This window comes from Hemitrygon akajei, chromosome 7 (genome assembly GCF_048418815.1).
Source record: "Hemitrygon akajei chromosome 7, sHemAka1.3, whole genome shotgun sequence".
Lineage (NCBI taxonomy): Eukaryota > Metazoa > Chordata > Chondrichthyes > Myliobatiformes > Dasyatidae > Hemitrygon > Hemitrygon akajei.
The window spans coordinates 116,481,075-116,505,151 of NC_133130.1; the positions used below are offsets into that span (position 1 = coordinate 116,481,075).

Consider the following 24,077-nt stretch of genomic DNA (forward strand, 5'->3'; position numbering starts at 1 on the left):
GAGCTCAACATTAACCCAGTACAGATGGTACGGGAATCACTGGATCAACATCAACCTGGCACGGGAGTGGTCTGTCACTAGATCGAACTCGCTGATCTCACTGCGCCACCAGCCGACTGGAACAGGGGTAGGGGGGGCGGGGTCAGGGTGAATCTTAGTAAGAAAAATTTAAGCCAAATACAAAGTTAAACACTCAACACAGTGTCAATGGCAACGACTTAAAATGGCAGACAGCGTTGCGATCCAACTTAAAATGGTGGACGGCGTCGAGATCTGACTTAAAATGGCAGACGGCGTTCTCCTTCCTCGGTCCGTAAGTACGAGTTGTCTTTAAGTCGGATGTTCGTAATTCGGGGACTACCTGTAGTCAGTTAGTCAGGAATTGCTATACCTGGCTTAGTAATTGAAAGAGTTTAGGTCTTAATCCAGAAATACAATTGGAAGAAGAGTAGGCTGTGCTTTTCAATTAGATTATGGCTTAATTTGATTTCCCACACAATCCTCCCATCCTCCTTTTTCCTTGGGGTCTAAATTCTTTCAATCTCTGCTTCAAATATACTCAACAACTGAGTATCCCCAGGTCTCTAAAGTAGATAATTTCAGACTTGCAGTCCCAGGTGAAGAGGCCTTCCCATTCCTTACTGGTAAATGGCTGACCCATGTTCCTGAGAATGCACCTTTGACTACTGAGGGATTTTTGTACTCTGGACACATAGTAATAGTGTGATCACTCAAGTTGAGTACGATGTTCTCCTCAGGAATTATTCCTGCAATGGAGGTTGCCTGTGCATGATTTTGTTTAACATGGGGACAGATGCATAGGCAGCTGTCACACAGTCCTCGAGGGTTCGGGGTCAAGGCCCAGTGACATGGAATGTAAGACAACTGGGGACCCTTCACTGCTGTAGCCTTCCTCTGCTTTCACTGCTATTGTGATGTGTCATTATCTTCCACCAGCTCCACCATTGAGGTCTTCAATTGATCGCTCTTTGCCTGGAACCTTCCCCTTGACCTTACTGCCGTGGGTGGCTCTACCAGGAGCCAAGCGTCAGATGGTATTGTTTTCAGGATCTCTGAACTCACAAGCCTCTCCACCGCAACAAGGTGACAACCTCAGAGAACACCAGTTGCACCTGCAGCTATCCTGTTTTGTGTTATTTAGTTAAAATTTTCTTGCAGCATTTTAATGGCACCTGTTCATATGTAAGTGAATGTGGTTGCTCCTGTGGCTCCACCAATGTACCACAAACGAGCATGATTGTTGATTGTCGTTCCTCATGATCGAGGAAGGAATTGGTTTGGGCAAGGTAAGAACAGCCTGATCCTCTTGTGGAATGTTTTAAGACCATAAGACGTAGGAGAAGAATTAGGACATCTGGCCCATCTAGTCTGCTCTGCCATTCAATCATGGCTGATCCTTTCCCCCCTCTCATTCCCTGGCCTTCTCCCCCATATCTTGTCCAATCAAGAACCTATCAATCTCTGCCTTAAATATACCTAATGACATGGCCTCTGCAGCTGCCTGTGGTAACAAATTCCACAAATTCACCCTTTGGGTGGAGAAATTTCTCGGTACCACTGTTTTAAATGGTCACAACTCTATCCGGAGGCTGTGCCCTCTTGTCCCAGACACCCTCACCATGGGAAACATCCTTTCCACATCCATTGATTGTTTAGGCCTTTTAACATTTGAAAGGTTTCAATGAGATTCTCCCCCCCCCCCCCCCCCCCACCACATCCTTCTGAATTCCAGCAAGAACAGACCCAAAGCCATCAAATGTTCCTCGTATGATAACGCTTTCATTGCCGGAATCATCCTTGTGAACCTCCTCTGAATCCTCTCCAATACTAGCAGATCTTTTCTTCAATGAGGAGCTAAGAACTGCTTACAGTACTCAAGGTGAGGCTTCACCAGTGCCTTATAAAGCCTCAGCATCACATCTCTCTTGTATTCTAGACCTCTTGAAATGAATGCTAACATTGCATTTGTCATCCTCATCGCTGACTTAACCTGCAAGTTAACCTTCAGGGTGTTCTGCACAAGGCTCTCAAGTCCCTTTGCATCTCAGATTTTTGGATTTTCTCCTTGTTGATAAATTATCCTGCACATTTATTTCTACTACCAAACCATGTATTTTTGAACATTATATTTCATTTGCCACTTTCTTGCCCATTCTCCTAATCTGCCTAAGTCCTTCTGCAGCCTACCTGTTTCCTCAACACTACTTGCTCCTCCACCAATCTTTGTATCATCTGCAAACTTAGCAACAAAGCCATCTATTCCATCATCTAAATCATGAAAAGAAATGGTCCCTACATTGATCCCTGCAGAACACCCTAGTCACTGGCAGCCAAACAGATAAGGATCCTTTTATTCCCACTCGCTTCCTCCTACCAATCTAACCATGCCAGTAATTTTCGTGTGATACTGTGGGCTCTTAACTTGGTAAGCAGCCTTGTGTGGCAGATTGTTAAAGATCTTCTGAAAGGCCAAATATGCAACATCCATTGCATCCCCTTTATCTATCCTACTTGTAATCTCCTCAAAGAATTCTAACAGTTTCGTGATGCAAGATTTTCCCTTAAGGAAACCATGCTGACTTTGTCCTATCTTTTCCTGTGTCACCAAGTACTCTATAACCTCACCTTAACAACTGACTCCGACATCTTCCTAACCACTGAGGTGCTAACTGGTCTATAATTTCCTTTCTCCTCATTTTTAGAGTGGAGTGATATTTGCAATTTTCCAGTCTTCTGGTGCCATGCCAGAGTCCAATGATTTTAGAAAGATCTTTGCTAATGCCTCCACAATCTCTAACGCTATCTCTTTCAGAACCCTAGGGTGCAGTTCATCTGGTCCAGGTGACTTATGCACCCTTGGGTCTTTCAGCTTTTTGAGCACCTTCTCCCTTGTAACAGTAACTGCACTCACTTCTCTTCCCTCACACCCTTCAACATCTGGCACACTGCTAGTGTCTTCCACAGTGAAGACTGATGCAAAATATTCATTTAGTTCATCTGCTATCTCCTTGACCTCTGTTATTATTTCTCCGGCTTCATTTTCTAGTGGTCCTATATCCACTATCTTCTCTTTTTTTTCATACTTGAAGAAGCTTTTACTATCTACTTTGATGTTGTTTGCTAGCTTGCTTTCATATTTCATCTTTTCCCACTACTGATTCTTTTATTTACTCTGTGTAGGTTTTTAAAAGCTTCCAAATCCTCTATCCTTCCTGTTAGTTTTGCATCAATTTGAGTTGGCAGCTTTATCACTTTTATGCCTAATCTAAATTTATTGAATCAGCTTCCTTAGCTTAGACATTGTTTTCTAAATTTAATAATAAAATCAGCCCCAATAATTTAGCAAGTATCTGCTGGTAGAAATTGAATAAGTTTCTCACTGATAAACTCAATACAAGTAAAGATCATTTGAACTTTTTCAGACCTTTTTGCTCCTCTTCCTTTCAGACTTTTCAAGTTTCTGACTTGTGAAAGAAGGTATTGTGTTTACTCTTTTACTTGTATTCTTAAGGCCTTTTGAGCCTTACCCAGAATTTTGCCTGAATGATCATCTTATACTTTGCTCTTTTGGTTAAAGGAATCCATACCTCCATGAATTCTTTCCTCTGCCAAACAAAATTAGAATAATAGGGTTGAGAAATGGTTAACAGACAGGAAACAATAGGAGTAACCATTGTTGTGTTGGATGGTTGTGTCCAGTGGGATACTGAAAAGTAAATGCTTAGGCCTCATCTGTTCATGCTGTATATCAACAATTTAGCTGAGGGAATCAAATTAACAATTCTGTATTTGCTACTAACTCAAAACTAAGTGCAAATGTGAGTTGTAATTAGGATGTAATCACCATAGTGGAAAACAATATGTCAAGTGAAGTACAGTGGTGGGTGAGGTTAATCACTTTGCTAGAGAAAACGGATTAACTAACCTCACTCCTCCGTCCCCCCAATCAGACAAGTTGCTGATTTATATCATGAATAGATGAGGCTCAAGCATTTCCTTCTCACTACTGCACTAGTCACAGCCTGCAAATCTGAAAAAGCCTACCCTTATCAATCATCAACAATACCTCAAAAAACTCAAGCAAGTTTGTAAAACATAGATGACACATCAAACCTGCACAAGTTTCTAAGAAAGTAGAGGCACTGTCATACCTTCTTTGTAATTATACTTGAGTGCTGTTTGCAAGGCAGATCCTAAGATATGATAGCTCACAAGAATTTAAAGATACTGACTCTTTTCACCTCTGATCCCTTAATGAGGACTGGTTCATGGACCAACGGCTTCTTCCTCCTGTAGTTGAAAATCAGTTCCTTGTTTTTGCTGACATTGAATGAGAGGTGGTTGTTGTGGCACCACTCAGCCAGATTTTCCATCTCCCTCTGAAATGCTGATTTGTTGCCACCCTTGATTCAGCCAACAACTGGTATCGTAAGGAAGCCATGGAGCTGTGCGTAGCCTCACAGTCGTAAGTGTAAAGCAGGTAGAGCACGGGACTAAGCACGCAGCCTTGCAATAGAGATTGTGGAGGAGATGTTGTTGCCAATCCAAACTGATTGGGGTCTGCAAGTGAGGAAATCGAGGATCCATTTGCAGTTCTGAAGCATTGATTCTCTTCAGTTCTAGTTTTTGGCTGTCACTTCCCTTGTTTGAAAGCATCTGTGTACTTCAGAATGTTCCTGTATGAATTTTGCTATGCCACTGTTTATTTTGACTAACAACAGGGTGCCACTTTATACAAGTTGGATCAATGCTGTAAGGTTGTGATTTATGCTGTGTAGAAGGCAGAACTGCTCCCTCTCTCCCCAGATGTGTTGTAAGTCTCCAACACTTTATTTCAGTCAGTCATGGAACACTGCAGCACAGAAACAGGCCCTTCAGCCCGTCTAGTCCCTGCTGGGCTGTTATTCTGCTTAGTTCTATCGACCTGCACCTGTATCATAGCCCTCTGTACCCCTCCCATCTATGTACTTATCTTCAATGTTGAAATTAAACCGGTATCCACCACTTCCACTGGCAGCTTGTTGCACACTGTCACCACCTGCTGAGTGAAGAGTATTTTGTAGTGTTTTGCTTTTCAGCCCAAATCCATCGGATTATCAATTTATGGTTCAGATTGACTAAGGTTTCACTTACTAGTGCTAAGCAACAAAATGTTTAGAAACAACAATAAAAATATGTAGAAGGCAGCAGATTGAACAAGGCTGTCCTATGATTTGCTAATGCTGATTTTACAAGGAAGCAGGTAAGTGAAAGGCGTTGGTCATGAACATTGATCCAAAGGCTTAATACTTCCTTATTACAACATTATTATTTACTCTCACCTCTACAATTGTCTTCAGTCAGAGCCCAATATGTCTTCCAATGTAGCACATTAAGAGGAAGGGCAGTGTCATAAAGGAACATTCGCAATTCAGGCTCACTTAACCTAATTTTGAATTGCCAAGGGTGGGAATTCAATACCCAACTAAAACCTGCACACACTTTTAATTCATCGTTGGTAAATGGACCATTAGGCATAAAAAATGTAAAGTCTGGAGTTCTCCCCTTAAAGATCTGCTCTTTAAATAATTTGTAATATAAATTAATTCTGAACCTTTGCAAATTTGAAATAGAATTAATTATTGATCCTGCAAGGATCAGAAGATCTTCCATCTGCAGACCCCAGAAAATTAATCTCTCCCATTTCCCGCACATCTGCCCTCACCCCATCCACCCGCCACCCCACTCGGGATAGGGTTCCCCTTGTCCTTACCTACCACCCCACCAGCCTCCAGGTCCAACGTATAATTCTCTGTAACTTCCGCCACCTCCAACGGGATCCCACTACCAAGCACATCTTTCCCTCCCCCCCTTCTGCTTTTCGCAGTGATCGCTCCCTACGCGGCTCCCTTATCCACTCGTCCCTCCCATCCCTTCCCACCGATCTCCCTCCTGGCACTTATCCTTGTAAACGGAACAAGTGCTACACCTGCCCTCACACTTACTCCCTCACCACCATTCAGGGCCCCAGACAGTCCTTCTAGGTGAGGCGACAGTTCACCTGTGAGTCAGCTGGTGTGGTATACTGCGTCCGGTGCTCCCGGTGTAGCCTTTTTATATATTGGTGAGACCCGACGCAGACTGGGAGACCGTTTCGCTGAACACCTACGCTCGGTCCACCAGAAAAAGCAGGATCTCCCAGTGGCCACACATTTTAATTCCACATCCCATTCCCATTCTGATATGTCTATCCATGGCCTCCTCTACTGTCAAAATGAATCCAAACTCAGGTTGGAGGAACAACACCTTATATACCGGCTGGGTAGCCTCCAACCTGATGGCATGAGCATTGACTTCTCTAACTTCCGTTAATGCCCCTCCTCCACTTCTTACCCTATCCCTGACATATTTAGTTGTTTGCCTGTTCTCCATCTCCCTCTGGTGCTTCCCCCCCCCCCCCCCCCCACCTTTCTCCCGAGGCTTCCCGTCCCATGATCCTTTCCCTTCTCCAGCTCTGTATCACTTTCACCAATCACCTTTCCAGCTCTTGGCTTCATCCCACCCCCTCCAGTCTTCTCCTATAATTTCGCATTTCCCCCTCCCCCCACTACTTTCAAATCTCTTACTATCTTTCCTTTCGGTTAGTCCTGACGAAGGATCTTGGCCCGAAACATCGACAGCACTTCTCCCTATAGATGCTGCCTGGCCTGCTGTGTTCCACCAGCATTTTGTGTGTGTTGTTAATTATTGATGAGTTTTCTGTCCCCAATCTGACTTCAAGATATAATGGTTGGTTAAATTCCTATTGACATTGAAACACAGATGCATGAAGCTTCCAATTTTTAAAAATCCTATCTTCCTCAGTTCATTGTATTCCTCCTTTGTTGGTGTTGTATAGGTATTTTTCCATGTGCTGGGTGTCTCAGTCATTCAGTGGCCATCGATAGTTCTGGCAAACTATTTGATCTGGAGATTGAAGGTTGCCCAGAAAGCCCTTTTGGGCTTCTATTTATAAAATGCTACTAATTTTACTGTCTGTAGTCCAAAAGAATTGATGTTAATTGCAGTCGTCCATGAATTGATGTTAAAGTGATCATAGACTGGAAATCTTGACCTTTAATACAGTTGCATTTATTTTTTTAAGAGTGTGATGCACCAAGATGGTTGAAAACTATACTGTGTCCGGGTCTGTTAATTGATTAAACTGTTCTTTGCTCCATTAGACTTCCATACACATCTATAACTTTCCAAGCAGGCAGGTGTGTGAATGTGTATTTGCTTCTTACATTCACTGACACTTTCCTGAGCTCAGAACAGAATGATGCCTCAACAAGACAGTCACTATTACACTGTGAAATTTTGAGTAATCCACATCACCTGTTGGAATGGGTTTGTACATCCTGACAGGTGAGGTGAGAGCAACAGTTAAAGATGTATTGAATTTAAGGAAAGCGTTGAAATTGATGACTTAAATATAAAATTGTGAGCACTTGCCAGTGTGGAAGAAAGGAAGTTCCGTCACTCCTATGGATACACTAGACTCTTCATTGTATACTCAGAATGCATTTTATTAGGTATACCTGTACACTTGCTAGTTAATGCAAATATCTCATTAGCCAATCATGTGGCAGCAACTCAATGCATAAAAGTATACAGACGTGGCCAAGAGGTTCAGTTGTTACTGCACCACCAGGTTTAGGAACAGTTATTATCCTTTAGCCGTCAGGCTCCTGAACCAGCATGGATAACTTCACTTACCTCAGCACTGAACTGATACTACAACTTTCTTTCAAGGCCCCTACAGCTCATGTTCTCTGTATTATTGGTTTATTCATTTATTATCAGCTCAAGCTGGTAAAACCTGATATACATGCATGCTCATTTATCAGACAATTCTAGTGGGTGTTCAGTATTGTGGCTTTCTGAAGATTTACATATATACTGTGTAGCCCTAATTATTTAATATTATTATGTAGTGCCTTTGGGATGATACCAGTTGTAGATATTACTGTCGGGGCAATGTATAGTCTTTCAATTTCCTCTTTTAATTCAGCATATTTCTGGTGTTTTGTACTTATTAATTTATTTAAATTGTGTGTTTGGAATGGCTTATATCTAGAAATAATTTATTCTTGTTTATCCTGTATTATTATATCTGGACAGTTAATATAAACTGCCCTATCTATAATAACTGATCAGTCATAATATAATTATTGGTATTCCGACTCTAAAACTGGATCAGGCTTGTATTTTTAGTAAGGTGTGATTTCATTTATGAATTTGTATTTTAAAGCAAGATTTTGATGAATGGTGTTTGCTGCTTGATTGTGCCTGTGTTATTCAGATTGTGTTAAACTGCTGAATTTGAACTTTGAAGTTTCTTGGGACTCCTATTGTAATTAAATTAATTGGAGCTATATTACTATAATTTGATACCTGTGGTTTGAAAGCGAGAAACAAGAACAAAGTCTAATTCCAGTAGTAAAGGATTTTGTGGTTATGTTAACATGTATGTATCGTAATATTAACACCTTCTCTAACAACATTAGCATTGTCCTATACAAGGAAAATGTGATGTAGAAAAAGTAAATTCCCAAGTTTTGATTTGGATTTTCTTACTGAGGTCAGTGTCAAAACTAAGAAAGTAGACAGCTGCCAGTTATTGACCCATCGCTGTTGTGAGATGGAGCAAGAACCTGGAGCATCTGCAGGATGCGCTGGAACACATCATCAGTGACGTAACCTGGGGCCCATGGGTGTTTTGGGTTAGACACCCCTGCCCAGTTGATCAGGCTCTGGCGTGTGTCCCAGCAGCATTAGTCCATGGGCCACATCTCTTGATCCATAGCCACCTGGAGGCTTGCTCATGAAACCATGGTGTGAGTGGACATATGATACACAGAGAGTACCTAAGGTCAGGCTCAATTGGTGGCCAGAGGCAACTTCTATGCCTCCACAGTCAAGGTCTTCCTGATAATATTTGAATCTGTTGTTTTTAAATAAAAATATTCTTATTAGGAAGCCAGTACCATTTGTGTCCTTCAGCACAGTGTGGAGGTTATTTCCTCTGCAGTATTGTGGTGCCATATTATATACTTAAGCCCTCCCTGACAAAGTGATACTGCAACTCAGCAAAAGAAATTAAGTTCCCCTTTGAAGCAGTCAGTGAGCTATTTCAGGAATGCTGAAGGCTCTCTGTTGTGTGAGTGCGTTAACAGTAGCTGCTTGTTTTCATTTGCTTCTTGAGTAGGAAAGCGGTAGGAGAGAAATTACATCTTCTGGAGGAGAATTGAAGAATGTAGCCTTATTTAAATGAAGTAATGAAAATAAAGTATGTGGACTGAGTCTCGGACCAGAGGGTACTGCCTCAGAATAGAAGAACGTGCAGTTAGAACAGAAATAAGTAGGAATTTCTTTAGCCAGAGGGTAGTGAATCTGTGGAATTCATTGCCACAAACAATTATTGGGTGTATTTAAAGTGGAGGTTGATAGGTTCTTGATTAGTCAGGGCAACTACAATTACTGGGAGACAGTAGAATGAGGTTGAGAAGGATAGTTAATCAACCATGATGGAATGGCGGAGCAAACTCAAAGCAGGTGCCAAATGGCCTAATTTTGTTCTTAGGTCTTATGGCCAATTTCTTGTCAAACTTGGTAACATACTGTTCTTTTAAAAAATCTCTTTTTTTTAAATCAAGTAACACAGATTGTTTTTAATGGAAACTGTCTTGAAAGAAAAGGTGAACTCTGATTATGATGAAATAAAACTAAGAAAGCAAAAAAAACTGCATGTTGTAACGACAAAATAATGGAAAATGCTGGGAGATATTTGATATCCTTCAGGTAGTATTGCCAGAGACAGAAATAGATTGCTGACCATGGACTAGAATGCAGTTGAGATAGAATGGGTTTAATTTAATATATAAACACTCAGAGATTCTGCAGATACGGTCAAGTCATATCTGTGGAGGGAGGAATATGTTTATTCCTCTTCATCCTCCCTTCCCCACTCACCCATTTTCCCTCTCACCTGGCTTCACCTATCACCTGCCAACTCCTTCCCCTCCCCTTATTCTGGGTTCTTCTTCCTTCCTTTCCAGTCCTGAAGAAGAGTCTCTACCCAGAACACTGTTATTCCCCTCTGTAGATGTTGGCTGACAGTACTACTGAGTCCCTTTAGCCTCTTGTGTGTGTTAAATTGATATGTGCGGCTTAAAGCTCTGAGCTAAATCTTGACAAGCAAGTAACTTTCTCCTGTAACTCACCAATGGTGCGAGTGCCTTCTCCCCAGGTACTCCATTCCTCGCAGGAACCAACCTTGACCTTGTTACTTTCCACAAATCACTTCCATCTTTCATCCGCTACAAACAGATTAATTTCAATGCCGTCACTGATAATGAATGACTCTGAGTGCTGTGGTTTATTTCATTTTTAAATAGTGAGACTGGCCATTTAAGGTGAGGGTGCACGAGTGAGAAACTTGGCTTTGTTTCAGGAATTAGCACCTGAGCTGGTTGATGTGACGTTGGTGGTACACTGCCTCATTTAAAGCACAACAGTCCCTTTGGGTTTGTGTCACCATGTCTTGCATGGAATGGATGAATCCACAGTTTCTAAGCAATCCTGCTAACTGAAACCATAAAACGGTGCTGCGAAGCATTACCTCTTTAGCTGATTTACTGCAAATGAATTTGATATGTTCTCTCAGCTTTGGTGTTTGTGCATCTAAGGAGCAGGCACTCAGATTGTTTCTGGAAAATCATGCACATACAATCAGTGGCCACTTTATAATCTTCCTCCTGTACCTAATAAAGTGACATTGAGTGACATTTGTGGTCTTCTGCTGTAGCCCATCCACTTCAAGGTCCGTCCGATGTGTTGTGTTCAGAGATACTTTCTGCACGTAGTTATTTCAGTTGCTGTTGTCTTCCTGTCTGCTTGAATCAGTCTGACCTCTCTCATTAACAAAGCATTTTTGACCATACAACTGCCGCTCACTGGATGTTTCTTTTTGTTTTTCACGCCATTTTCTGTAAACTCTAGAGACTGTTGTGTGTGAAAATCCCAGGAGTTCAGCAGTTTCTGAGATACTCAAACCATCCTGTCTGACAGCATCAATCATTCCACAGTCAAAGTTACTTAATCACATTTCTGTCCATTCTGATGTTTGGTCTGGACAACAATCGAACCTCTTGACCATGTCTGCAGGCTTTCACGCTCTTAGCTGGTGCCACGTGATTGGCTGATGAGATATTTGCAGTAACGAACAGATGGCAGGTGTACCTAATAAAGTGGCCACTGAGTATAGATTCTTGTTGCATCTTTGAGCCACAAGGTAAGACACAATCTCTTTGTCAATGAAGCTTGACTATCCAGTTTATTCTATGTTGAGTCTTGTGCGGTAAATAACACTTGATCAATCTTTATTTATATGAAACACAGATATGTTTGTATCTGCATGGTGTTGTCATAATTGTGCAGGCTAAATTTCCATTCCTATTTCTTTCCTGATCAGTTATAATTTTGAGAATAAGTCAATAGATACATCTACCTGCATAGAAATCTTGGCTTGTAGCCCCCAGTTGCACAATCATGAAACTGATTACTATTTACATAGGAGGTACTGATACCAGTCTGTGAAATGAATGCAGCATATACAAGGGACTTTTATCTTAAACAAAGTTCCCCTGTTTGCACACATGGTGGAGTCAGTTGTGGACAGCAATGGTGGTTTTCCAAGTTACCGTTTGTCATGAAGAATCAGTTCATGTAGTGTCTTGGTCATTATGTAGCACAGCAGGATTTGTTTGGTCAATCAGGCTTGTGAAAGCACTTCGAAAGAGCTGTCCAGTTGCCTCAGCCATGCTTATCCACAACCTTGTGTTGTATTTGAAAGATGTTAGACCATAAGATATTAAACATAGGAACAGAATTAGCCATTCATTCCATTGAGTCTGCTACACTATTCCATCACGGCTGATTCATTATCCCTCTCAACCATATTCTCCTGCCTTTTTCCCGTAACCTTTGATGCCCTCACTAATCAAGAAACTATCAGCCTCCACTTTAAATATACCCAGTGACTTGGCCTTTAGAGCTGTCTGTGGCAATGAATTCCACAGATTCACCACCCTCTGGCTAAAGAAATTCCTCCTCAGCTCTGTTCAAAATGGATGCCCCTCTATTCTGAGGCTGTGTCCCCTGGTTCTGGACTCTCCCAGTATAGGAAATATCCGCTCCACGTCCACTTGGTCTACGCCTTTCTATTCAGCCCCTGCCCCCTCATTCTTCTAAGCTCCAGAGAGTACATGCATAGAGCCATCAAATACTTCTCATACACTAACCCTTTCAATCCCAGGATCATTCTTGTGAACTTCCTCTGGACCCTCTCCAATGTCAGCACATCCTTTTCTTAGATAAAACTGCTCACAGTACTCCATGTGTAGTTTGGCCAATGCCTTCTAAAGCCTCTGGTTTTGTTTTGTTTGTAAAAGTTGTGGGTGTTCTGGTACATTACTTTAGTCTATCCACACACTTATTGCACACAGTGAAGTTAATATGTGCAATGCAGTGCACAGCTTACAAACCGGTACTGTTCCAGACTTATCTAACCAGCAGTTTTGACGTTCTTTGTGTTGTGTTCAGTTCTGCAATTTCTGTAATTATTTGTCCAAGTCTAGAAAATCATTCATCCAGACAGTTTAGCTGTTTATTTCAAACTGTTCAACACAATCTGAAAAGTACTTTCAGTAAGTCACCTTTGGACTTTATTTTGGTTGTGCATGGTGATCGGTTTTTTAGTAGTTTATTTTGACTTCTCTGACCAAAACAGATTACTGTCCCTTCTCCAGCCTTACTTTTCTCTCAAGTTTTTGTGGCCAGTATTTGTTAGAATTGCTTGTGTTAATTCCCCTCAGTCAAACTTCAGCCTCTCTTATAATATCCAAAAATAACCCTTATTAAAGTCAGCAATGACATCCTATGTGACTGAAGATATGACATTGTCTCGGCGTTTCTGTTGGCATTGACATGGTTATGCACACCATCCTCCAAAATCTTACTCTGTCATCGAGTGGAGTAGGACAGCAAATACCTGGCTCTGTTGTTATCTGTCCAGGAAATTACACAATGCTCCCTGCTCTTAATGCTTCGGATCTGTTTTTTTAATTGAGATACGGCATGAAATAGGCCTTTCCGCCTTTCAAGCCATGCCGTTCAGCAATCCCCTGATTTAATGACCAATTAACCTACCAACCGGAACATCAATGGACTCTGGGAGGAAACTGGAGCACCGAGAGGAAACCCATGTGGTCACGGGGGAGAACATACAAACTCCTTACAGGCAGCAGCTGGAACTGAACCTGAGTCACCTGTACTGTAAACCACACTACGTGATTATGCCACCCCAGAGTCTGACCCACAGTTATAATTTCAATTCAGTGACAAAGGTTCTTCGACCCAAAGTGTTAGCAGAACTGGCCAGCTGAGCATTTTCAGCAGCTGTAGTTCTTAAAATTATTTTCATGCCCCAATGATCCCTCCTCCTAACTGCATGTGTTCGTCAGGAAGAGCTTTGCTTTTCACAGCTTTAACAGGGTGGCATGGTAGCGAGACTCTGTTACAATTCAGGGCATCAGAGTTCAGAATTCAATCCTGGTGTCCTGTGAATGCCCTCCCTGTGTGTGGAATGTGTGGGTTTTCTCCATGTGCCCTGACTTCCTGCCACAGCCCAAAGATGTACTGGTTTGTAGACTGATCGGTCATTGTATATTGTCCTGTGATTAGGTTAGGGTTAAATCGACAGTTGTTGGGAACTGCTGGGCCATGCGGCTCAATGGGCTGGAATGGTTTGGTCTGCGACTTATCAATAAATAAATGGAAGTCACAATATGGCCCATATTCTGGGAATGCAGGGGTCACCTGTACATCCTAATATTAATTCCATCACTCTGTTTGGCATGAGCACAAGAGATTCTGCAGATCCTGGAAATCCAGAGTAACACCAACAAAATGCTGGGCAAACTCAACAAGTCAGGCAGCATCTATGGAGTCCTGCTGAAGGATATCAGTCCAAAATGTCGACCATTTATTCCCCTCCATAAATTGCTGCCTGATCTGTTGAGTTCTTCCTGTATTTTGTATGTGTATTACTCCACTTGGCTACTACTTGAAAGTCAACTAGATTGTTCTCAACATTGGTCTTTTGTATTTAATCATTCATAGAATATGAACATAATCATGCTACAGTGAGGTAGTGGATTTCATCCTTGTTTGACATTCAGTTTCAAGGATTCTTTGTCGATATTTATTCCTCATTTATTTATTATTTTTCTTTTGGATTTGCAGTTTTTCTTTTGCACCTTGGTTGTTGGTCCTGTTGGGATGGCCTTTCATTGATTCCATTGTTTCTTGGGTTTACTGTGTATGCCTGCAAGAAATGAATCTCAAGGTTGTATATATTGATATATACGCACTTTGATAAGTTTACTGTGAACTTTGATTCCCTTATCCATTGTTTCAGTTATTGCTAATGCATTTTTCAGGATATTGATAACACTGGCAAGAGTAGTATTTGTCACCCATTCCTAGCAACACCCACAAAGTGCTGGAGTAACTCAGCAGGTCTTAGCCTGAAACGTCGACTCTTTATTCTTCACCATTGATGCTGCCTGATCTGCTGCGTTCTTCCAGTGTTGTGCGGGGTTGCTCAAGATTTCCAGCATCTGCAGAATTTCAGATTCAGATTGATGTATCTATCACACGTACATCGAAACATGCATTGAACTGCATCGTTTCTGTTAGCAACCAACACAACCAAGGGTGTGCTAGGGCAGCCTGCAAGTGTCATCACATATTGCAGCACCATCATAGTATGGACCACAATTTTCAGCAGAACAACACAAGCAAAATAAACAACAACCACAACAACAGAACAGCACCAACAAAGAAAGCCTCTTTCCTTCATCCCAGCCACTCACACACACAGATAGGCCCCCGACCCCGGGGCAGGCTGCTTCCGGGCCTCCAGTCTACAGTAATAAGTTTATTTCAAAATCAGTGATTTGCAGAGCTTGACTGTAAATTGGATCTGATTGTTGAGCCTTGTAGTTACATTGAACAGTACAGCAATGGTACAGGCCCTTCAGCCCACAAAGTTGTGGCAATTCTTTAACTACTACAAGATCAATCTAGCCCTTCCCTCCTGTATATCCCTCTAATAATCTATCCTCTAAGAGTCTCTTAAATGACCTGAATGTACCTGCCTCTACCACTGTTCTTGGCCTGGTGTTCCACACAGTAGTTAGTTGAAATCTGGTGGTTGTTGTGCACTTGTGTTTTTCCCATCAATAGTTTTGTATTATTCAATACAGTGGATTATTGTTGCAACTGGCAATTTTGAATGTAAGTGTGCTGGTATAACATGCATTTTAACACATTGTACATTTGTAACTAGCATGTAATTTTTTTCACTGATTTGTGTATTGCTAGAGCCAAGAATTATTTTTCACAAGTGCAGATCTTCAGTGATCCATGCAAGAGCAGGACAGTAGTATTGCATGTTTATTTATACGGACTTCATGTGCAGAATATAATTAATTTTTTCATTTTTCTTTCCACCGCTTGAAAAAATATGGATAACATGATTAAACAGGAGCCAACCAAAGGTAGGCAGCAATTTGTTTCTCTGGTGTTAGTTGGGGGATGGGGAAGAAGGATGTCTGTATCCAGTGTTGGGGTGGGGAGGGGGAAGTGGGATGTCTGTATCCAGTGTTGGGGTGGGAGGGGGAAGTGGGATGTCTGTATCCAGTGTTGGGGTGGGGAGGAGGGGGGATGTCTGTTTCCAGTGTTGGGGGGAGGAGGAAGTGGGATGTCTGTTTCCAGTGTTGGGGGGAAGGAGGAAGTGGGATGTATGTTTCCAGTGTTGGGGGGAAGGAGGAAGTAGGATGTCTGTTTCCAGTGTTGGGGGGAAGGAGGAAGTAGGATGTCTGTTTCCAGTGTTGGGGGGAAGGAGGAAGTAGGATGTCTGTTTCCAGTGTTGGGGGGAAGGAGGAAGTGGGATGTCTGTTTCCAGTGTTGGGGGGAAGGAGGAAGTGGGATGTATGTTTCCAGTGTTGGGGGGAAGGAGGAAGTAGGATGTCTGTTTCCAGTGTTGGGGGGAAGGAGGAAGTGGGATGTATGTTTCCAGTGTTGGGGGGAAGGAGGAAGTGGGATGTATGTTTCCAGTGTTGGGGGAGGGAGGAAGTAGGATGTCTGTTTCCAGTGTTGGGGGGAGGAGGAAGTGGGATGTCTGATTCCAGTGTTGCGGGGGAGAAGGAAGTGAGATGTCTGTTTCCAGTGTTGGGGGAAACAGAAAGTGGGATGTCTGTTTCCAGTGTTGGGGGGGGGGGGGAGGAGGAAGTGGGATGTCTGTTTCCAGTGTTTGCGTGGAGGGGGAAGTGGGATGTCTGTTTCCAGTGTTGGGGTGGAGGGGGAAGTGGGATGTCTGTTTCCAGTGTTGGGGGAAGGAGGAAGTGCGATGTCTGTTTCCAGTGTTTGGGTGGAGGGGGAAGTGGGATGTCTGTTTCCAGTGTTTGGGTGGAGGGGGAAGTGGGATGTCTGTTTCCAGTGTTGGGGGGGAGGAGGAAGTGGGATGTCTGTTTCCAGTGTTGGGGGGAGGGGGAAGTGGGATGTCTGTTTCCAGTGTTGGGGTGGAGGGGGAAGTAGGATGTCTGTTTCCAGTGTTTGGGGGGAGGGGGAAGTGGGATGTCTGTTTCCAGTGTTGGGGGGGAAGGAGGAAGTAGGATGTCTGTTTCCAGTGTTGGGGGGAGGAGGAAGTGGGATGTCTGATTCCAGTGTTGCGGGGGGAGAAGGAAGTGAGATGTCTGTTTCCAGTGTTGGGGGAAACAGAAAGTGGGATGTCTGTTTCCAGTGTTGGGGGGGGGGGGAGGAGGAAGTGGGATGTCTGTTTCCAGTGTTTGCGTGGAGGGGGAAGTGGGATGTCTGTTTCCAGTGTTGGGGTGGAGGGGGAAGTGGGATGTCTGTTTCCAGTGTTGGGGTGGAGGGGGAAGTGGGATGTCTGTTTCCAGTGTTGGGGTGGAGGGGGAAGTGGGATGTCTGTTTCCAGTGTTGGGGGAAGGAGGAAGTGCGATGTCTGTTTCCAGTGTTTGGGTGGAGGGGGAAGTGGGATGTCTGTTTCCAGTGTTTGGGTGGAGGGGGAAGTGGGATGTCTGTTTCCAGTGTTGGGGGGGAGGAGGAAGTGGGATGTCTGTTTCCAGTGTTGGGGGGAGGGGGAAGTGGGATGTCTGTTTCCAGTGTTGGGGTGGAGGGGGAAGTAGGATGTCTGTTTCCAGTGTTTGGGGGGAGGGGGAAGTGGGATGTCTGTTTCCAGTGTTGGGGGGGAAGGAGGAAGTGGGATGTCTGTTTCTAGTGTTTGGGTGGAGGGGGAAGTGGGATGTCTGTTTCCAGTGTTGGGGTGGAGGGGGAAGTAGGATGTCTGTTTCCAGTGTTTGGGGGGAGGTGGAAGTGGGATGTCTGTTTCCAGTGTTTGGGTGGAGGGGGAAGTGGGATGTCTGTTTCCAGTGTTGGGGTGGAGGGGGAAGTAGGATGTCTGTTTCCAGTGTTTGGGGGGAGGGGGAAGTGGGATGTCTGTTTCCAGTGTTTGGGTGGAGGGGGAAGTGGGATGTCTGTTTCCAGTGTTGGGGGAAGGAGAAAGTGGGATGTCTGTTTCCAGTGTTGGGGGAAGGAGAAAGTGGGATGTCTGTTTCCAGTGTTGGGGGGGGGAGGAGAAAGTGGGATGTCTGTTTCCAGTGTTGGGGGGAGGGGGAAGTGGGATGTCTGTTTCCAGTGTTGGGGGGGGGAGGAGAAAGTGGGATGTCTGTTTCCAGTGTTGGGGGAGGAGGAAGTGGGATGTCTGTTTCCAGTGTTGGGGGAAGGAGGAAGTGGGATGTCTGTTTCCAGTGTTGATGGGGGGAGGGGGAAGTGGGATGTCTGTTTCCAGTGTTTGGGGGGAGGGGGAAGTGGGATGTCTGTTTCCAGTGTTGGGGTGGAGGGGGAAGTAGGATGTCTGTTTCCAGTGTTTGGGGGGAGGGGGAAGTGGGATGTCTGTTTCCAGTGGTGGGGTGGAGGGGAAGTGGGATGTCTGTTTCCAGTGTTGGGGGAAGGAGGAAGTGGGATGTCTGTTTCCTGTGTTGATGGGGGAGGGGGAAGTGGGATGTCTGTTTCCAGTATTGGGGGGGAAGGAGGAAGTGGGATGTCTGTTTCCAGTGTTGGGGGGGGGGGAGGAGGAAGTGGGATGTCTGTTTCCAGTGTTGGGGGAAGGAGGAAGTGGGATGTCTGTTTCCAGTGTTTGGGGGGAGGGGGAAGTGGGATGTCTGTTTCCAGTGTTGGGGGAAACAGAAAGTGGGATGTCTGTTTCCAGTGTTGGGGGAAGGAGAAAGTGGGATGTCTGTTTCCAGTGTTGGGGGAAGGAGAAAGTGGGATGTCTGTTTCCAGTGTTGGGGGAAGGAGAAAGTGGGATGTCTGTTTCCAGTGTTGGGGGAAGGAGAAAGTGGGATGTCTGTTTCCAGTGTTGGGGGGGAGGAGGAAGTGGGATGTATGTTTCCAGTGTTGGGGGAAGGAGGAAGTGGGATGTCTGTTTCCAGTGTTGGGGGAGGGAGGAGGAAGTGGGATGTCTGTTTCCAGTGTTGGGGGGGGGGAGGAGGAAGTGGGATGTATGTTTCCAGTGTTGGGGGAAGGAGAAAGTGGGATGTCTGTTTCCAGTGTTGGGGGAAGGAGGAAGTGGGATGTCTGTTTCCAGTGTTTGGGGGGAGGGGGAAGTGGGATGTCTGTTTCCAGTGTTTGGGTGGAGGGGGAAGTGGGATGTCTGTTTCCAGTGTTGGGGTGGAAGGGGAAGTAGGATGTCTGTTTCCAGTGTTTGGGGGGAGGGGGAAGTGGGATGTCTGTTTCCAGTGTTGGGGGAAGGAGAAAGTGGGATGTCTGTTTCCAGTGTTTGGGGGGAGGGGGAAGTGGGATGTATGTTTCCAGTGTTGGGGGAAGGAGAAAGTGGGATGTCTGTTTCCAGTGTTGGGGGAAGGAGAAAGTGGGATGTCTGTTTCCAGTGTTGGGGGAAGGAGAAAGTGGGATGTCTGTTTCCAGTGTTTGGGGGGAGGGGGAAGTGGGATGTCTGTTTCCAGTGTTTGGGTGGAGGGGGAAGTGGGATGTCTGTTTCCAGTGTTGGGGTGGAAGGGGAAGTAGGATGTCTGTTTCCAGTGTTTGGGGGGAGGGGGAAGTGGGATGTCTGTTTCCAGTGTTGGGGGGAGGGGGAAGTGGGATGTCTGTTTCCAGTGTTGGGGGGGGGGAGGAAGTGGGATGTCTGCTTCCGGTGTTTGGCGGGGGGGGGGGATGAAGTGGGACGTCTGTTTCCAGTGTTGGGGGAAGGAGAAAGTGGGACGTCTGCTTCCGGTGTTTGGCGGGGGGGGGGGGGATGAAGTGGGACGTCTGTTTCCAGTGTTGGGGGAAGGAGAAAGTGGGATGTCTGTTTACAGTGTTGGGGGAAGGAGGAAGTGGGATGTCTGTTTCCAGTGTTGGGGGGAGGGGGAAGTGAGATGTCTGTTTCCAGTGTTTGGGGGGAGGAGGAAGTGGGATGTCTGTTTCCAGTGTTGGGGGGAGGGGGAAGTGAGATGTCTGTTTCCAGTGTTTGGGTGGAGGGGGAAGTGGGATGTCTGTTTCCAGTGTTGGGGGGAGGGGGAAGTGAGATGTCTGTTTCCAGTGTTGGGGGGGAGGAGGAAGTGGGATGTATGTTTCCAGTGTTGGGGGAAGGAGGAAGTGGGATGTCTGTTTCCAGTGTTGGGGGAAGGAGAAAGTGGGATGTCTGTTTCCAGTGTTGGTGGGGGAGGGGGAAGTGGGATGTCTGTTTCCAGTGTTGGGGGAAGGAGAAAGTGGGATGTCTGTTTCCAGTGTTGGGGGAAGGAGAAAGTGGGATGTCTGTTTCCAGTGTTGGGGGAAGGGGGAAGTAGGATGTCTGTTTCCAGTGTTTGGGGGGAGGGGGAAGTGGGATGTCTGTTTCCAGTGTTTGGGTGGAGGGGGAAGTGGGATGTCTGTTTCCAGTGTTGGGGTGGAAGGGGAAGTAGGATGTCTGTTTCCAGTGTTTGGGGGGAGGGGGAAGTGGGATGTCTGTTTCCAGTGTTGGGGGAAGGAGAAAGTGGGATGTCTGTTTCCAGTGTTGGGGGAAGGAGGAAGTGGGATGTCTGTTTCCAGTGTTTGGGGGGAGGGGGAAGTGGGATGTATGTTTCCAGTGTTGGGGGAAGGAGAAAGTGGGATGTCTGTTTCCAGTGTTGGGGGAAGGAGAAAGTGGGATGTCTGTTTCCAGTGTTGGGGGAAGGAGGAAGTGGGATGTCTGTTTCCAGTGTTGGGGTGGAGGGGGAAGTGGGATGTCTGTTTCCAGTGTTTGGGGGGAGGGGGAAGTGGGATGTCTGTTTCCAGTGTTTGGGTGGAGGGGGAAGTGGGATGTCTGTTTCCAGTGTTGGGGTGGAAGGGGAAGTAGGATGTCTGTTTCCAGTGTTTGGGGGGAGGGGGAAGTGGGATGTCTGTTTCCAGTGTTGGGGGGAGGGGGAAGTGGGATGTCTGTTTCCAGTGTTGGGGGGGGGGAGGAAGTGGGATGTCTGTTTCCGGTGTTTGGCGGGGGGGGGGATGAAGTGGGACGTCTGTTTCCAGTGTTGGGGGAAGGAGAAAGTGGGACGTCTGCTTCCGGTGTTTGGCGGGGGGGGGGGGGGATGAAGTGGGACGTCTGTTTCCAGTGTTTGGGGAAGGAGGAAGTGGGATGTCTGTTTACAGTGTTTGGGGAAGGAGGAAGTGGGATGTCTGTTTCCAGTGTTTGGGGGGAGGGGGAAGTGAGATGTCTGTTTCCAGTGTTGGTGGGGGAGGGGGAAGTGGGATGTCTGTTTCCAGTGTTTGGGGGGAGGGGGAAGTGGGATGTCTGTTTCCAGTGTTTGGGGGAAGGAGGAAGTGGGATGTCTGTTTCCAGTGTTTGGGGGGAGGGGGAAGTGGGATGTCTGTTTACAGTGTTTGGGGGGAGGGGGAAGTGGGATGTCTGTTTACAGTGTTTGGGGGAAGGAGGAAGTGGGATGTCTGTTTCCAGTGTTTGGGGGGAGGGGGAAGTGGGATGTCTGTTTACAGTGTTTGGGGGGAGGGGGAAGTGGGATGTCTGTTTCCAGTGTTTGGGGGAAGGAGGAAGTGGGATGTCTGTTTCCAGTGTTTGGGGGGAGGGGGAAGTGGGATGTCTGTTTACAGTGTTTGGGGGGAGGGGGAAGTGGGATGTCTGTTTCCAGTGTTTGGGGGAAGGAGGAAGTGGGATGTCTGTTTCCAGTGTTTGGGGGGAGGAGGAAGTGGGATGTCTGTTTCCAGTGTTGGTGGGGGAGGGGGAAGTGGGATGTCTGTTTCCAGTGTTTGGGGGGAGGGGGAAGTGGGATGTCTGTTTCCAGTGTTTGGGGGAAGGAGGAAGTGGGATGTCTGTTTCCAGTGTTTGGGGGGAGGGGGAAGTGGGATGTCTGTTTACAGTGTTTGGGGGGAGGGGGAAGTGGGATGTCTGTTTACAGTGTTTGGGGGAAGGAGGAAGTGGGATGTCTGTTTCCAGTGTTTGGGGGGAGGGGGAAGTGGGATGTCTGTTTACAGTGTTTGGGGGGAGGAGGAAGTGGGATGTCTGTTTCCAGTGTTGGGGGGGAGGAGGAAGTGGGATGTATGTTTCCAGTGTTGGGGGAAGGAGGAAGTGGGATGTCTGTTTACAGTGTTGGGGGAGGGGGAAGTGGGATGTCTGTTTACAGTGTTGGGGGAAGGAGGAAGTGGGATGTCTGTTTCCAGTGTTTGGGGGAAGGAGGAAGTGGGATGTCTGTTTACAGTGTTGGGGGGGAGGAGGAAGTGGGATGTCTGTTTCCAGTGTTGGGGGGAAGGAGGAAGTGGGATGTCTGTTTCCAGTGTTGGGGGAAGGAGAAAGTGGGATGTCTGTTTCCAGTGTTGGTGGGGGAGGGGGAAGTGGGATGTCTGTTTCCAGTGTTTGGGGGGAGGAGGAAGTGGGATGTCTGTTTCCAGTGTTGGTGGGGGAGGGGGAAGTGGGATGTCTGTTTACAGTGTTGGGGGAAGGAGGAAGTGGGATGTCTGTTTCCAGTGTTTGGGGAAGGAGAAAGTGGGACATCTGCTTCCGGTGTTTGGCTGGGGGGGGGGGGGGGGATGAAGTGTGACGTCTGTTTCCAGTTGGTTACTATATATTTTGCAATGTCATTATCATCCTGCCCTTGAGAAGCTGACTGCAAGAGCAGTTCAAATGTTGAGAGTTCTGCAGGGGGGACCTCTGTGTCAGCTGCAAGGTGCAAGTTATGATTGAGAGGAAATACTCTGCTCTTGCCAAGATGGGAGAAGCTAAAATAATATTTAAGTTCAGCCTGTTCTGGACAAAGCAAACAAAATTCATTCAGTAGTTTTGAAACAGAGTTTTTAATCACCAGTGTAGTGTTTTTTTAGGACATGTTTTCTAGGTGTGCAGTGTATTAGGGCAGCAAGGAGCAGCACAAGCCTCTGAATGAGGGAATGAGGAATGCAGCCAAGCTAGTTTCCAAGTTCTCTTCTTAGTCCCATACTATTCCTGCCCTTTAGGTAACAGCACTGTTGAAGTACAGTTCTGGCTCCAGAGCAGGGACTCCAACCCTTTTTCTTATGCCATGGACCACTACCATTAACCGAGGGGTATGTGGACCCCAAGCTGGGAACTATGTTCTCAAGGGTGACTACCTTGGGACAGTATTGAACTCTTGCCTTGCAGAAGCCCCATACAGAAATGGGAAATATTTTGGCATTAAAATGTTGGGCCTGCAGTTCTAAGTTGTAAACCATTATTTCAAACTTGTACTTCACTAATAATGCAAAAGGAAATTGGCTCAGAAATAATGTAGAATACAGAACTATTGATGGTAGGCTGTTATCAATAATATAATGCAACATGTACATTGGATACAGGCCGGGTTTGAGTATTTTATGCTGAATGGCTGGAAACTAAATTACCTTCTAGACTTAATTGAAAGTTATCCTAGCTTTCCGGTATTATATTTTGATTTTCTATATGAATATCATAAATATAAGATGGAAAATTTTATGTTAAATGTTTGCCTCAAACATTTGGTAGAGGCATACAAAAATATTAGGTGGCTAGGTAGAGCAACACCTAGGGGATGTAAGGTTTTCCCTCCTCCGCTAGCCTGTAGGTCACCCTTGGGCGAGGTGTGTAGCACCTGCTTACCTCACCCCACCAACCCCCTGATCAGGGTCATGTGAAGCCATGGGAGCAGGTGGTGGGAGGTCGTATGAATAGCTGGTGCATATCACAAGTCCTGGTCATGCATCCACTGATGCCAGGCAGACAATCTCTGAAGAGTATTGATAATGGCTGGCGTCATCTGTCTTGTAAAGACACTGCCCAGAAGAAGACAATGGCAAACCACTTCTGTAGAAAAATTTTCAAGAACAATCATGGGCATGGATAGACCATGGTCGTGCACGTCATATGACACGGCACATAATGATGATGATACAGGATTATGAGGGGTATCTATAGGGTAAATGCAAGTGAGCTTTTCCCATTGAAGTTGGGTGAGACTACAACTAGAGGTCCTAGGTTAAGGGGAACCCGAGGGGAAATTTCACTCGGAGGGTTGTGAGTGTGTGGAATGAGCTGACAGCAGATATGATGGATGCAGTCCAGTCTCAATTTTAACACTTGAGATAAATTTGGATATGTACATCGATGGGACGTGTATAGAAAGCTATGGTCTGGCTGTAAAATAACAGTATGGCACAGACTAGATGGGCTGAAGGGCCTGTGTGCTCTGACTCTATGACTATAAATGTTGATTTATGTGATAGACTAGTTAGATAGCTCTTCAAATTGAATATCATGTATATAGCATTAGCTTCATTAGTGTACAGTTTACTGGATTTTATTTTGTTTCCTCATTAGCAGTGATTTTCTCTTTATGATCTGACTTCAAATGTCTTGTGTGGTCACGTACTGTTGGAGTACAGAGAGCCTTACCATTTTGAGTACATGTTAATGGCAGCACATAAGATGTTGGGTG

The 24,077-nt window shown here is 45.4% G+C and overlaps 1 protein-coding gene across 2 annotated transcripts in view; it reads left to right on the forward strand.

Moving 5' to 3' along the window:
- Positions 1 to 24,077, forward strand: part of LOC140730856 (kinesin-like protein KIF13B) — a 274,790-nt gene that overhangs the window by 108,801 nt on the left and 141,912 nt on the right. For both annotated transcript variants that reach the window (XM_073051815.1, XM_073051816.1), the window contains exon 3: positions 15,653 to 15,665. In XM_073051815.1, the coding sequence (XP_072907916.1) occupies positions 15,653 to 15,665 (13 nt within the window). The remainder of the gene's footprint in view (positions 1 to 15,652; positions 15,666 to 24,077) is intronic.